Consider the following 14,135-nt stretch of genomic DNA (forward strand, 5'->3'; position numbering starts at 1 on the left):
TTTGTTTCAGAGATGCATTGTCCCTCTTCATTGCCTTAAGCTGCTGACCCAATAGTATATTTGCCTTTTCCACAGTCCGTAGTTGATCATAATGGTAATCTTTTGGAACCGCACCCTCGTAAGCATCCATGTACTTAATTGCTGCAGCAGCCACATAATCCTGAGCTTCTGCTAGATCCTGGTGCTGTGAGGTAGACATTGAAACTTTGACAGGTGACCTCCCGAGCTTGCTCTTGATTGGGTAAAAGGTAATGGTGACCTCCAGACGCGTGCCCTCTGTTGGGAACGCCGAGTAGGTGGCCGCTGGAAGGCCAACCTTCTCTAACATAGCATCAAGCAGAAGAACAGAAGCCATTGCTGGGACCTGCCGCAAGCAAGACAAAACGTCACTGCAGAAAAATCTGGCTCTAAGTATAGTATCACCTGCAGGTCTATATGGGTAGGAAGAAGAAGGGAAAACGGTGGGCGAGGAGTTGTTTCTTCGGGTTGGATTTTGCGATGAGAAGAGTGATTCTAAGTAGATACAGATGCCCAGGGTCAATTTTCTATAGGTGCATCATGCATTGGTGCCTCAAAAGCAGTCACACGCTGAAGAAAAGTGGGACGGAATAGGACTTTACCTGCCGAGAAAGACGACGTTCAGCAGTGGGAGAAGGGGCGCTGGTCAGGTCGGCAAAGAAATCGTGGATCTAGAACAAGCACGAGGGAAAAGGCATGAGAAGGGATCAAAGGGAAGTAAAACACAACGGTGCGGAAGGAACACCGTCGGGAAGAGTCAATTGGCAGCAGCCTTCGTGGCTTCCATGTTGAGCTTGGCGTCGATGCTGCCGCAGGCTAGATCTGAGTAGGCGATGAGGAAGAGTGTGAGGAGATGGATGGATAAGACGAGAGGAGAAGGAGAGGATAAGGGCGTCTCGCCTGGTCGGGGGCTCGGGGGTGAGAGTTACCGCCATCGGGCCATAGGTAGGCTGCGGCTGGGCCGCATAGTTTTTTGATGGCCCATGTATCATTTAGTCAGCCCACGAGTAGCGACGCTTGTGGCCCATGAGGAGCCGAATATGAAGCGGTAGCGAACGGCTCCACCGAATCTTTTTCCTTTGTCCCTTTCTTCGTTTATTATTATTTTCCTTGTTTTTAATTTTCTTCTATTGTTTTCTTCTACTTAAGCCTGCGTAAGATATATAGTTAGGTTGAGCATGTAGGATTTATGAGTGTGATAGGAACGAGACTACCATTGTAATTGCACATACCTGGGCCTAGAGATGCAACGGCCGAGGAAAAGCCGGGTGTGTGTAGGGTCGGTACAATTTATTTGGGCATTTTCAACAGTAGTAGGCTCATGAGCGCCTAAACCGTAGGATTAAATATCAAGTATGTTTACCATGCGAGGATGGACTTCAAAACAGGACACGCTACAGTGAAATTGTACGTACGTTACGTAGCCTGGCTAAATAAATATTTGTAGTAAATTAAAATAGCCATGAGGTACAGAGGGCACACCAACAAAGGGTTAATAACGATATCCATAGAGCATGAAAATAGCCTAGTTCAGATCATAAATAAGGAAATGTATGATTGGGGGTTGCCAAACACTTGGTTTGGAAACATGCGACAAACATAGTAACAGGCTATTCTGGGCACTTGGCCAATCGTGTGAAAACAGCAATGGCAAAGCAATTTTCACTTGTCTTTGTGGACAGGGCTTTAGTTATTAGATCCAAAGCAGCGAAGTGCAGCCTCCATGGCATTATCATGTGCAATCGCAAGAGCATCATCATCAACATTAGTGGACGCAGATCCCTGTGACATGGGCAGCTTAATTATTAGGAATTCCGAAAGAAGAAACCATGAAAAAGAAAGAAGAATCTAAATTTGGTAGAAATACTAATAGCAGATGAAAGAGAGGATTTAGTGAAGTTGGTGTTATGACCTGCCCATAATCTTTTTCAGCCAAACAAGGACATGTGCATGGGGCAGAGTCCTCTTCTGGAAGTCCACGCAGTGGAGGACTGGAAAACAAGACGACAAGTGCAGAACAGGGAAATTAAGATGCATGGAGAAGAAAAAGTTAAGGAAACCAAGGGAAGACACTGGCTACATTACCAGTAACTACAGGCCCAAACACCTGTCCGGTCTTAATTTTTTCCACGTATTCAAGGAGTTTCAGTTGATACACTTGAGCAGTAAAATCAGCCTCATCGACTGCTTGTTGTCCATGCTCAAGACCCTGAACTATCTCAGGCCAGTTTGGATCATACGTGAAGTCTGTGAATATATCAAGTAAGCCATGGACACGTGAAACAGCGACAGCATCATGGAAGTTTTCAGTCATGTAGCGAAGTTTGCCCGCATAAGATACTGGCATTATATTTTTCTTATTGACCTCAGACTTGGTAACTCTATCAAATCCATTAGCATCAGCAACATATTGGTGATTTTCAGTGTTCATGTTGTCCTGAAGATTTTTACAGGATGTTAGTTGAGAAGTGAGAATATCATGCAGTGGTGTAATGGTGTTTCATCGAAGGCAGGAAAGCACATACACGAGGTAAATAGCAAGCAGAGACGACATGATAGCAAGCAATCTATGGTTAATATAAGCAGATGAATCTTCTATATGTATAGATGGATGAAGCAAAATGTGCGGTGCTTGGTGAGTAACAGTCGATTCAGTAGCTGGTATATGTAATTTTATGAGCAAGAACAAGGCAGGAAAATAAAGAATTTGTTGCAGTATAGGAAAACCATGAACTCGAGCGGAGTGCTTTGTTCACCTAGACAAAGTCAAGGGTAAATATCAGACTATTTGACTGAGCCAGTGAATAAACAGGGATTTCTCTCATTTTCATATGACGTTCATAATCTTCAATGTAACGAGGGCAAGCACAGGCGCATTAAACGGTGGAGCGAGATAAGTTGAATCTGAGATCTACAAAAATACCTCTGCAGGCAGAACGGACGGGGCAGCAAGCGGTAGAAATCGTCGTCAAGGAAGACAGAAGGGCGGACGAAAGTCTGCAGATTGAAACAAACTGTAAATTTCCAGGGAAGTAAGGAGGCCTAGAAATCTGGTGCTACAATGGTAAGAGAGCATTGAAGAAGGGATGAACTCACCCGAAGCAGAGAGGATTAGGTTTCGGTTGGTCTGAAGGAGAGGATAAGGCAGAAGGAGTGGACCTGGCAAAAAAGGATGTATTTGTCATGAGGTTCTTAGCCCATGAAATAATGGGCCTGCATATGGGCTGGCGGGTGGAACCTTTATATATGCTGAAGTTTATGTACGTGCCATTTTTTTTGTGGGTGTGAGCGAAGGTGTGCTTGCAGAGTGTGAAAATAGACGTGATTTATTATAGGGTTAATAATTAGTTTTATAGGACACGTATTATATCGCAAGGCTAAACTAATAGAAGTATCCGTTGTATACAGAACATACTATGTGTGTGGAAATAGTGGACATAAAAATATAAGTTTTCAAAAATGTTAATCATGGATTTAAAAAAAATTAAACATGTATATAAAAAAATGTCCCAGATGTAGAAAAAAATTCAATGTGTATGGAAAAAGCAGCATAAAAAATATATGTGTTAGAAATTAGTAGTCATGTATATGAAAAAAATAAGTGTATATATTAAAAATTCCTATTGCAAAAAAGTGTATAATTTTCATGAAAAGTTATACATCAAAAAATATAAGTTCAAAAGTATGTTAATCATGTACTTGCCAAAAATTAACGTGTATACAGAAATATTCCTGATGAATACAAAATATGTACAATGTGTATGAAAAACGTAGACATGAAAAAAAATTCAGACTTTTTAATCATTTGTTTGAAATAAAATAAAATGTGTATATATATAAATGTTCCTGGTATATAAAAAAATGTACAAGGAAAACCAACGAAAAACAAAAGGCACAACAAAGAAACAAAGATAAATTGAACAAAACCGAAGAAAGAAAGAAAGGGAATCAAAAACCAAGTAATAATTAAATAAATACAAAGAACTGAACTGCCTATTTTTTATTTGGGCGGTATGAAGGCAGTAAGAACGTTAATAAAGACTGTGAAGATAACATGTGAAAAACAAAACATTTCCTCAGTAATGAATAATCAGGTGGATCACCATTCTGTAATTTCTACTGCAGTAGGCATATATCAGTTATATATTAGGAAAAAATACTTAGATTGGAAGGGTTCAAAGAAGTGTAATTAAAATCCAGTATCGCGCATGTGAATTTTAAACAACACAACATCTGTTTTGCGAAATGGGCTGGTTAATTAAAAAGAAAGATTGATAAGGAAGAGTTATCCTTAGGAGGACAGCTCTGGAGTGGCATAGCCAGAACATAAAAAGAAAAGGTACGCAAGGGAGAAGTAGTTGGCAGCAAGCGACAGATTGCATGGCGCAAAAGCGTAGACATAGTAGTCTGACTTATACTTATTTACAGAAACACCTAAATAATGAAGGTTGCCCAGTTCAGGTAGATATGTCAGCACTGTGATCTCAGCTCCTGAAGCATGGTGTTATTAGTTGATAATAATTCTTTCATGGTACAACTGCAGAGGAACCTGAAGATCTTGAACAGGTGACTGCTCCACTGTTAATCCATTTGGAGCAGCCCAAATAGATATGACCTCTAGAATATCTTTGTTTTCATTTGTCCACATGGCACAATCATAGAACCAAACATCAGGAGAATCATCAACTTGATGGCTGCTGTTTTCTAACATGTAGTGAGGGCTCATGATGTCTGCAATTATAGCCGGTCTGTAAAACTCAGTTGTCAGCCCTGTAATTCTTATTTGTTCTTTTTGAGAGAGGCTAGAAGATACTGCTCCAGCAGACGTGGACCATTTCTGAACTAAGAATGCACCACAAGGTAGCTGGATTCCAGCAGCATCAGTACACAACATGTGAAACAAAGTTGTAGTTACTAACCCTTGGAAATATATAAGGTATTTGAACCTACCAACTTGCTTGACTATGACTTTTCCAGGACATTCAATCTGCATTTGCTGCAAACAACGTGTTAACTTATCCTCTGTGATAATTTTTCCCTCGTCGCAAGACGTCAGGAGGAATGATGATTCCAATATCCGCATTTGGTCAGCTGGTATGTCAACATCATTTAAATATGAATGGGAAACCATTCCTTTCTTTAGTGCCTGCAAGAAAGAAGGAATCCTCCTGTGTGTTCTTTGAAGAGACTTGTTATGATGAGCTCCAATATTAATTCTGTCAACACCAATACAAAATGTCTCTCTGTTCTTGTGGCCACTACTTTGGTTTCTTCCTTTGTCATACTTGCTAGAGACATGAACGAGTATGTACCATGGGAATGGCACAACAATTCTAACAGCCCATGCCGTGCAATTTACCGATCGAAGCTTGTGAAAGTTGAGATTGGCTTGACTAACATTCTCAACAATGCAATGTGGCTGCAGGGCACACTCAATTGCTCTTCTAGTCCAAAGATGTAACGGCAAACCATAGATCTTTACCTTTAGATGTTCAGTTGCCGTCTCCATCATTTCCTCAATCTGAAAATCGTATAGTATTGCTTCCATTGGCACACCAACATTTTTCACAGGGTAACATAGAACTTCAGTCCCATCTAGTGCCATGGTCACTCCACTGGACAGAACCGCACATGCATAAGCTGTGGTTGCCTCATTCATTAAATCTAGCACCAACCAGGATTTGTTTTCATATGGAGCATACAGATGGTTGATATGGCAGATGAATATGTTTAGAAATGAGTGGCGTGACGTGGTGCTCATCCATAGGCAATCCATCCCACCGTGCTATTATGTAGTGGGAACACAGCTCCAGAACCTCTCTGGTCTTGTGTTCTACTGCGCTTATAAAACCTTGTGAGGAAGAAATACCATCAATCATGCATCTCTTTGTTAACATCCACTCTCTTAATTGATCGGCCGTGGTAGCAATAAGTGTGTTAGGAAGTTAGAAAGATAAAAAGATATGTATGCCTGCTCAAATGGCACTTGGTGTAGCATTAGTAAATTCATACACCTGTGGGTAGGTCGAAAGGCCAGGATTTGTTCTTCTTCATGAGATGCCCTCTGGTAACACCGAATCGATGGGTGAAGAGGGTTGTTTTTGATCTGTTGATGAACAAGGAGAATTGAGTAAAAAGGGCAAATAGTTATCTGTATATTACGCTAGCAAATGTTCATTGATTTGATCTTGGAAGATTAAAGAAAATGAATGTATGTTCGTAGCGAAGATATTGAAAGGAAGAATCACAGCGGATAAAACCAAAGGCGTAGCACATATAAATAACACTGCCTTAACATGAGGACATAGACTTTATACTTATACATGTCCAGATTGAAGTTCAGAAAGGATAAAGATTTCTAGGCCGAAGCTATGAGTAGACAGCTTCGCATCTTATTTAAGCAACCTAGGAGACTAAATACAACAAACACAGAGCCGCTTCCTAGCGATGAAGCCATACATATACAGCTTCACATGGCAACGAGACAGTTCAGCAGGCTCAATATGACGCTCATGGCGATGGGACATAGTCATCATCCAGGTGTTGATGAATATCATCGGCTGAATCTTCATCTAAGTGACCACTGTAGCTTTGTTCAGGCACTTCATCATCTGAGTACATGCCTTTTTCCTCTAGGAACCGAGATGTCGTAGTTGTAGAGCTTTGAAGCACGACAATTGAACTGTGAATCTCCATGATAGCTTGCTTCATATTAGAAACACACATTGAGGTAGCAGGGTCCAAGAAAACGGCAGCAAGGTCTTGTATTCTGTTTGATGCATTGCGCACTTGTTCCACATAGTTGCATGCTTCTTTAGTTATCTGCTTGATGGTTTTGATGTGCTGGTTGATTTCATCTGACTGTTCTGGCAACCTGGTTGATAATCTTGTATGTGCCATTTTCATTTGCTCTAGCTGATAATAGTTATAGTCCACAAGCACCTTACCCTCTCTGTTCTGCATGTATTCGATGGCCTTATCGAGTGCATGATTCATTGATGCTACCCCATTCTGACATGTACGGCTTGATACTTTAGTCCGGCGCGCTGAAGCATCGTACCGTGCTTTTGTGCGGTGAAATTGAATCTCTGTTCTAAATCGATCTTGTGAAAGATGATGCACAAAATACACTGGTTTAGGAAGACCGAGTTTCTCGAACATTGCTTCAGCCAGTGATGTGCTGGATAGCTCAACCGACTCCATGAGAATAGATCCACAAGATAAACCCAGAGGGCTGGCAGAAGGTATAAACACAGCGTCCATTAAGAACAGTAAGCACTGAGCTTTAGATTATATATATGCACTAACAATTAAAGAACTTTGTACCGAACCTATGGAAAAATGAAACTTTAATATCATGAGGACATCGGGAGAGCCAAGCATGTACCAGGACAGGAAACGAAACCTATCAGACCATTCCTCCAACCGATTTTATGTGGATAAGAAAATAATAATAAAGCATTTATACGGGCAGTGTATTGTAAAGCAGGAGTATGGCTGGAGCTAAAATATAAGGATATACCTTGGTAATTAGATTTGTCCTGGGTGGAGGATCTTGTTGCCCTTGGTGAGCATCAGAACGGATGAGCGGATCTAAGATGCAAGAAATCAAAACGAGTCAGAGAGAGAGAGAGAGAGAGAGAGAGAGAGAGGGATGGGGATTTCTCCATCCAGCAACACCACGGGGGAATGAGAAGGAGGGAGCGAGAGGTTTCCATGAGGATTACCTGCAAGTTGGCTGGCTGGGAGCTCCTCTGCTTGCGGGGGATCCAGGCGACCGCGGGTACAGTGCAGGTAGAGAGCAGACGAGGGTGAGCGGACGGATTTTTTTTCAAAACTATGACGTATTTTGTAGCAATTTCGGAAACTATAGCACATAATGAAAAAAATGCAAAACTAGGACCCTGTGCCACGTGCGGGCCGAAAAGGTAGTTTTCGGCCAACTGTTGGCCGAAGTAGGGTTTTCGGCCTTGCCATGGCCGAAAAGTGGTTGAGCTGGCCGAAATGGCTGTTTTCGGCTGCTGTTTGGCCCAAAAGGTTTTTTTGGTCAAATGTAGGCCGAAAAGTACTTTTTGGTCTATACTAGGCCGAAAAGTACTTTTTGGTCTAGTGTAGGCCGAAAAGTTCCTTGGGCCCACCTTTCCGTTATCTGTTGGGCAAGACTTCTACATCCTCGAAGGGCAATAGTTCTGCATCGACGGATGGCAAAAGGACCACATCGTCGAAGGGCAAGAGGGTTGCATCAACGAAGGGGTTGGCGGGACAATACATTGGCCAACAGTTAACGGAAAAAGGTGGTCCAAGGGACTTTTCGGCCTAAACTTGACCAAAAAGTACTTTTCAGCCTACGATTGACCAACAAGTATTTTTCGGCCTACACTAGGCCAAAAAGTCCTTTTCGACCAAAGGGTGGCCGAAAACACCCCTCTTCGGCCAGCTTTGCACCTTGGCCGAAAACCCTATTTCGGCCTAGAGGTGGCCGAAAACACCCTTTTCGGCCAACACCTGGCCGACAGGGTGCTAGACTTGATATTTCTCCAAAGCATGCTGTAGTTTCCGAATTTGCTTCAAATAATGTGATAGTTTTGAAAAAAAATCGAGCAGACGTGGGTGAGCAGATGTGGGAAGGAGATAAGAACGGGGCAGCAGACATAACTATTTTTTTAGAGCAACATGATAAGGTTGGGTGGATGTGGCAGGCTAGAAGAAGGGCCTCGGTTATGGTTCGATAGAAATGCCATTGGGCCATAGAGTAATATTAGACAATATTGCAATATATTGGTATTATAAAGTATAAGGATAAGGACGGATAATATTTTACATTATAATATATGTAGTGCATATTTTAAATATAGTTGAAAATAGTTATTAGTTATAAAAATATTTTGTAGAATGTAAGGATGATATAATAGATTAAGATTATATAATTTTGCATGTTACTATAATGAGTAGAATAATTAAATAAAGTGTATATTTGTTTGATGTTTAAATACGGTAATCGCTGTATTGTGATAAAATAATAAGAGGTATAAATAATCTATCTACTATACGGATATAAAAATGTTAATAATAAGTTTTTCTCATAATTTATTATAAGTTTATAGTATATAAATATAATTGTAAAAAATCCTTGCAGGGCGTGAACATGAATTCTATGCTCATGTTGTGAGGTAACTAATATTGATCTTATTAAAGGAGTGAGGACTTAAAAATTAGCACCGTATTTGATGTGACCATATATAAACCTACAACCTCTGATACAGCACAAGGCGGAGCTTGTGCGCTCAAGGTAGGGTCGGACATGGATGAGGAGAAACTACAAGAGCTTCTCCTTCTTTGGGACGGAGCAACTCCATGTGCTACGCCCGTGGTTTCCAACATGGAAAAGCAGAGCGTGGAGCATAGCCAGGCTCAAAGGCGAACCCACCACCTTGCTCGGAGGTTTAGTTAGTTCAACGGAATGAGTGGTTAGCTATGTAGGTGATCCTAAGGGTGTGCACTCTTGCAATTAATACATTGTAAGAATGGTATGCGAACGGGGCTCTTTTCCCCACTCCTTTAATATATGATTTTGATTCCAGGGAAAAACAAATGAACAACAGAAATCAAGCTTTGTGAAGGACCGGGACACGAGAGGCAGCGAGCATATGGATCTACTTAAATCTAAATAGGAAGGATGACCTGCATAAGTGCTCGAAAAAACACCTGGTAGCAGGTAATAACCCGTCAAGGACACAAGGAAAATGAAGTAAGGATGATACTATCGGTTCTAAAAATTAAGATTTCATAGCTTTTAATCCCTAATGCTTGTACTAACAGAGAGAGAAGAGGAAAACAAGACTTGAATGATGCAGTGTTGCAGTCAATCAACTGGAAAAAATTAGTATGTCTGGCAATGTGAGATAAACCAGTAAAGGAGAACCATTTTTAGATCATCAAGCCCAGCAGTAAATGAAAAGCACAAGCAAACACACATAATATAGTAACAACGGTAAGATCTAGATAAAGCAGGATATCCTAGCTGTATTTATAGAGAGCAGAAATTGTCATGCGAAGGAGGATAATGTAGGAAAGGATAAAGGTGATATTTACAATGCATAGTAGCTGGTCTTTTTAACGGCTTAGATAGAGGAATTGTTACGGCAGTGGCTTGACATACGTCTGTAGCTGTCAAAGCCTTGCCTTACAAAGACACACAAAATATATTAAGTGCATGTCCAAAAGTGTGCTGAGTTGACGACCTTCAAATCTGCTATCTAGATCGTTCTTGTGGTGCAGCAAAGTCGAAATCTCTCGTCAGCGACACAACCATCCAGCGGTAAACGTAGCTTGATAAGCAGATAGAACACAGAAGTAGCCCTGAGGAGAACAAAAAGCACAAGCATTGTATGATTACATATCATCTAGCATGGTAACAGCAAAAAGCGAACGGAAAGCACGCTAGTCATACCGTATGTACATATCTAGTGCAGTTCATGGAAGAACTACTGTCTTGCCTTCTTTGAAGCGCTACTCCCCTTTGCAGCAGGGTTTGCCCTAAGTTTTGTCCATTGGCAAAGCGAGGAGGCGTGTTAGCAAGTCCAATTGCATCGAAAAGGACCCAAAGACATGGAATGTAATAAAAACAACAAGGTCATAAAGATTAAGCAGATGAAATGGACGATGCCATAAACAAGCAGAAAGGAAACCAAACGCTAACACACAGCTAATTCCACTGTATGGTTAATCAACTCGAGTTCATGAATCAAGTTATCTTGCATGGGACAAGGAAAATGGCATGTGCATGTAGTAATATAAAGTAAGGAGAATGAAGTCACATTCTATGCTAAAGGCACTGAATATAACAATTATGAATTTTAACCTTTTGGTTATAGACTGGACAACAAGAACGCCCTTTGAATCCTCAGCAGCTGCAGCTTCGGTTTCCTCGCCAATCTGTTTAGTTTAGCAGCATTAAATTCTATTGAAAATGAAGCTTTGTCTATACATAAGCAGAAACATATTTGCATAGTAAAAATGTCCACGAACATTTGTCACGGATGTAGGCTGAACAGCTTTTCCAGCAGAAGCATCGCCTTCAGCCTGGGGATCTACATTTGTAGTTGAGTCAGATAGGGTGGCGTCCTGAGACAGCGGTGGTCCAACAAGGAGCTTGCGGCGAGCGTTCTTAGGACACGGTGATTTGCTGTAAAAAAATAGTTATTTGCAAGAGAACACACTGAATTTTCAATATGCATGACATGGCAAAGACAATGACAATACCTTGGTGTTTTAGGCTTTATACCATGTCCTTTCCTTTGAACACAGATATAGGAGTGTTCATCTGCCAAACAAATAGTTCAGGAGTCAAACGACTGAAAGGAAATTTGAGAAAGAGAATCAATAGCAGATATACCTCATTGGGAGGCAACATGACAAGCGTAGACGATCCTATAGGGTAAGAAGTGAGGATAGGCACGGTCGTGCCTGAGCTATCAGCAGAAGATGATGCGCCAGGTGCATGTGACGCACCAGCAATTCCCAAGAGAACAAGATCAGGTTTAAAGGCTTCAGCAATCCTGCTAACTTGAAAGGACAGCTGGGTGCTTGAAGGCTGGAAGCTCTTCGTGGAGATAGTGACGACAAGGGTAAACTTCCGGGTAACAAGACGGGAAATTTCAACAGGCAAGCCTACATCAGCACCTCCTATCTCGGCAAGTTCAAGTGCACTTGTAAAACCTGGGTACTTGCGGTAGATCAAAGTCATGAGTGGCCTGCCAACAACACTCTTTGCAGCCCTATCAAAGAACATAAATTCTGCCTCATCTGCACCATCGCTTCCGAAGGTGCATAGACAGTACCTAGACATTGCAAGGCAAACGGATTGAGAAATAATTTATCAGATAAACCAGAACAGAAGCTCTCGTGGGAAAAGCACTCATGAAGGATCTGCTGCGACAGAAGAGCACGTGTTGTCTGAGCATCGATAATGTCTGTCGCAGGTATATGTTGTTTTATGGCAGTCCTTGCATGAGAGAAACCACCAGCGATTGTCGACGCCCAGACCTATAATATTAACCTTGACCATGAACTTTTTTTCTGCGTTGATGAGAAACACAAGCGCAGTGAGAAGCAAGTAAAAAACATAGCAGGAACATCACAGGGGAAATGAAGAGAAGGAGAGAATACCATATTATCAAACGGGTCAAGAGAAAGCAGCTCCCGAACGCTCATCTCAACAGGAGGTTCACGAACAGGCGTCACAACCACTGCCTATTCTCTTAGGATGTGAGCAGTGACAACAGCAAGACCTTCCGGAAGGCTGGATGAAGAACAGTGTAACACCCACGATGCGGCTATATCTCCCACGTGTCGGAGCATGACTTAGAGGCATAACCGCATTGTTGGCAATGTCGCAAGAGGGGTAATCTTTACACAACCCATGTACTGAATAAGAAAGAGGTACATAGTTGGCTTACAATCGCCACTTCACACAATAACATAAATATAACATTACAATCATCCAGATACAATCAAGGTCCGACTAAGGAACCAAAATAAAGACAACCCCAAATGCATAAGATCCCCGATCGCCCCAACTAGGCTCCACTACTGATCGTCTTGAAAAGAAACGTAGTAACGTCCTGAGTCCTCATCGAACTCCCACTTGAGTTCAGTCGCATCTCCTGGAATGGTATCATCGGCACCTGCATCTGGTTTTGGAAGTAATCTGTGAGTCACGGGGACTCAGCAATCTCACACCCTCGCGATCAAGACTATTTAAGCTTATGGGTAGGGAAAAGGTATGAGGTGGAGCTGTAGCAAGCACTAGCATATATGGTGTCTAACATATGCAAATGAGAGCGAGAAGAGAAGGCAAAGCACGTACGAGAAACTATGATCAAGAAGTGATCCTAGAACTACTTACGTTCAAGCATAACACGAGACCGGGTTCTCTTCCCGGACTCTGCCGAGAAGATACCAGCACGGCTACACAAGTTGTTGATTCATTTTACTTAAGTCTAGTTTCAGGTTTTCTACAACCGGACATTAACAAATTCCCATCTGTCCATAACCGCGGGCACGACTTTCGAAAGTTCAAAACCCTGCAGGGGTGTCCCAACTTAGCCCATCACAAGCTCTCACGGTCAACGAAGGATATTCCTTCTCCCAGGACGACCCAATCAGACTCGGAATCCCGGTTACAAGACATCTCGACAATGGTAAAACAGGACCAGCGAAGACACCCGAATGTGCTGACAAATCCCGATAGGAGCTGCACATATCTCGTTCTCAGGGCACACCGGATTGTCCAAGGTTCCGGTAGGCCAACCCAGAGTTGCCCCTGGTGGCCACCGGCAGCTGACAGGTTGGACCAACACTCAGAGGAGCACTAGCCCGGGGGGGGGGGGGTTTAAAATAAAGATGACCCTTGAGTCCGCGGAACCCAAGGGAAAAAGGCTAGGTGGCAAATGGTAAAACCAATGTTGGGCCTTGCTGGAGGAGTTTTATTCAAGGCGAACTATCAAGGGGTTCCCATTATAACCCAACCGCGTAAGGAACGCAAAATCAAGGAACATAACACCGGTATGATGGAAACTAGGGCGGCAAGAGTGGAACAAAACACCAGGCATAAGGCCAAGCCTTCCACCCTTTACCAAGTATATAGATGCATTAAAGTAAACAAGATATAATAACGATATCCCAACAATAAACATGTTCCAACAAGGAACAAACTCCAAACTTCACCTGCAACTAGCAATGCTATAAGAGGGGCTGAGCAAAGCGGTAACATAGCCAAACAACGGTTTGCTAGGACAAGGTGGGTTAGAGGTTTGACATGGCAATATGGGAGGCATGATAAGCATGTGGTAGGTATCGCGGCATAGGCATAGCAAAAGAGCGAGCAACTAGCAAGCAAAGATAGAAGTGATTTCGAGGGTATGGTCATCTTGCCTGAAAGTTCTCCGAGTTGATGTGAGGTTGATCCTCGTAAGCGTACTCAATGGGTTCCTCGATCACGTACTCGTCTCCCGGCTCTACTAAAAGCAAGAACACAAGCAAAGGGGACCACAATCAACCACGGTGCAATGCGCAAGCAACATGATGCAAAACATGGCATGTATGCGGGATGTGAT

The 14,135-nt window shown here is 42.3% G+C and overlaps 2 protein-coding genes across 3 annotated transcripts; both read right to left on the reverse strand.

Moving 5' to 3' along the window:
* Positions 1-1,505: 1,505 nt before the first annotated feature.
* Positions 1,506-3,221, reverse strand: LOC123060487 (uncharacterized). Its single transcript, XM_044483235.1, has 5 exons — positions 3,115-3,221; positions 2,942-3,015; positions 2,104-2,265; positions 1,931-2,009; positions 1,506-1,800 (listed from the first exon to the last, which is right to left on the reverse strand). The coding sequence occupies exons 1-5, from the start codon at positions 3,201-3,203 to the stop codon at positions 1,629-1,631; spliced, it is 576 nt and encodes a 191-aa protein (XP_044339170.1). The 5' UTR covers positions 3,204-3,221; the 3' UTR covers positions 1,506-1,628.
* A 1,155-nt stretch (positions 3,222-4,376) lies between these two features.
* On the reverse strand, positions 4,377-7,856 carry LOC123060488 (uncharacterized). Of its 2 annotated transcripts, none has more exons than XM_044483236.1 (3): positions 7,746-7,856; positions 7,541-7,611; positions 4,377-6,124 (listed from the first exon to the last, which is right to left on the reverse strand). In XM_044483236.1, the coding sequence occupies exon 3, from the start codon at positions 5,792-5,794 to the stop codon at positions 4,526-4,528; it is 1,269 nt and encodes a 422-aa protein (XP_044339171.1). In that variant the 5' UTR covers positions 5,795-6,124; positions 7,541-7,611; positions 7,746-7,856; the 3' UTR covers positions 4,377-4,525. The 2 variants fall into 2 exon arrangements, 1 of the variants encoding a protein (XP_044339171.1); XR_006427987.1 differs by lacking the exon at positions 4,377-6,124 and adding an exon at positions 6,273-7,252.
* Positions 7,857-14,135: the final 6,279 nt, after the last annotated feature.

This window comes from Triticum aestivum, chromosome 3A (genome assembly GCF_018294505.1).
Source record: "Triticum aestivum cultivar Chinese Spring chromosome 3A, IWGSC CS RefSeq v2.1, whole genome shotgun sequence".
NCBI lineage: Eukaryota > Viridiplantae > Streptophyta > Magnoliopsida > Poales > Poaceae > Triticum > Triticum aestivum.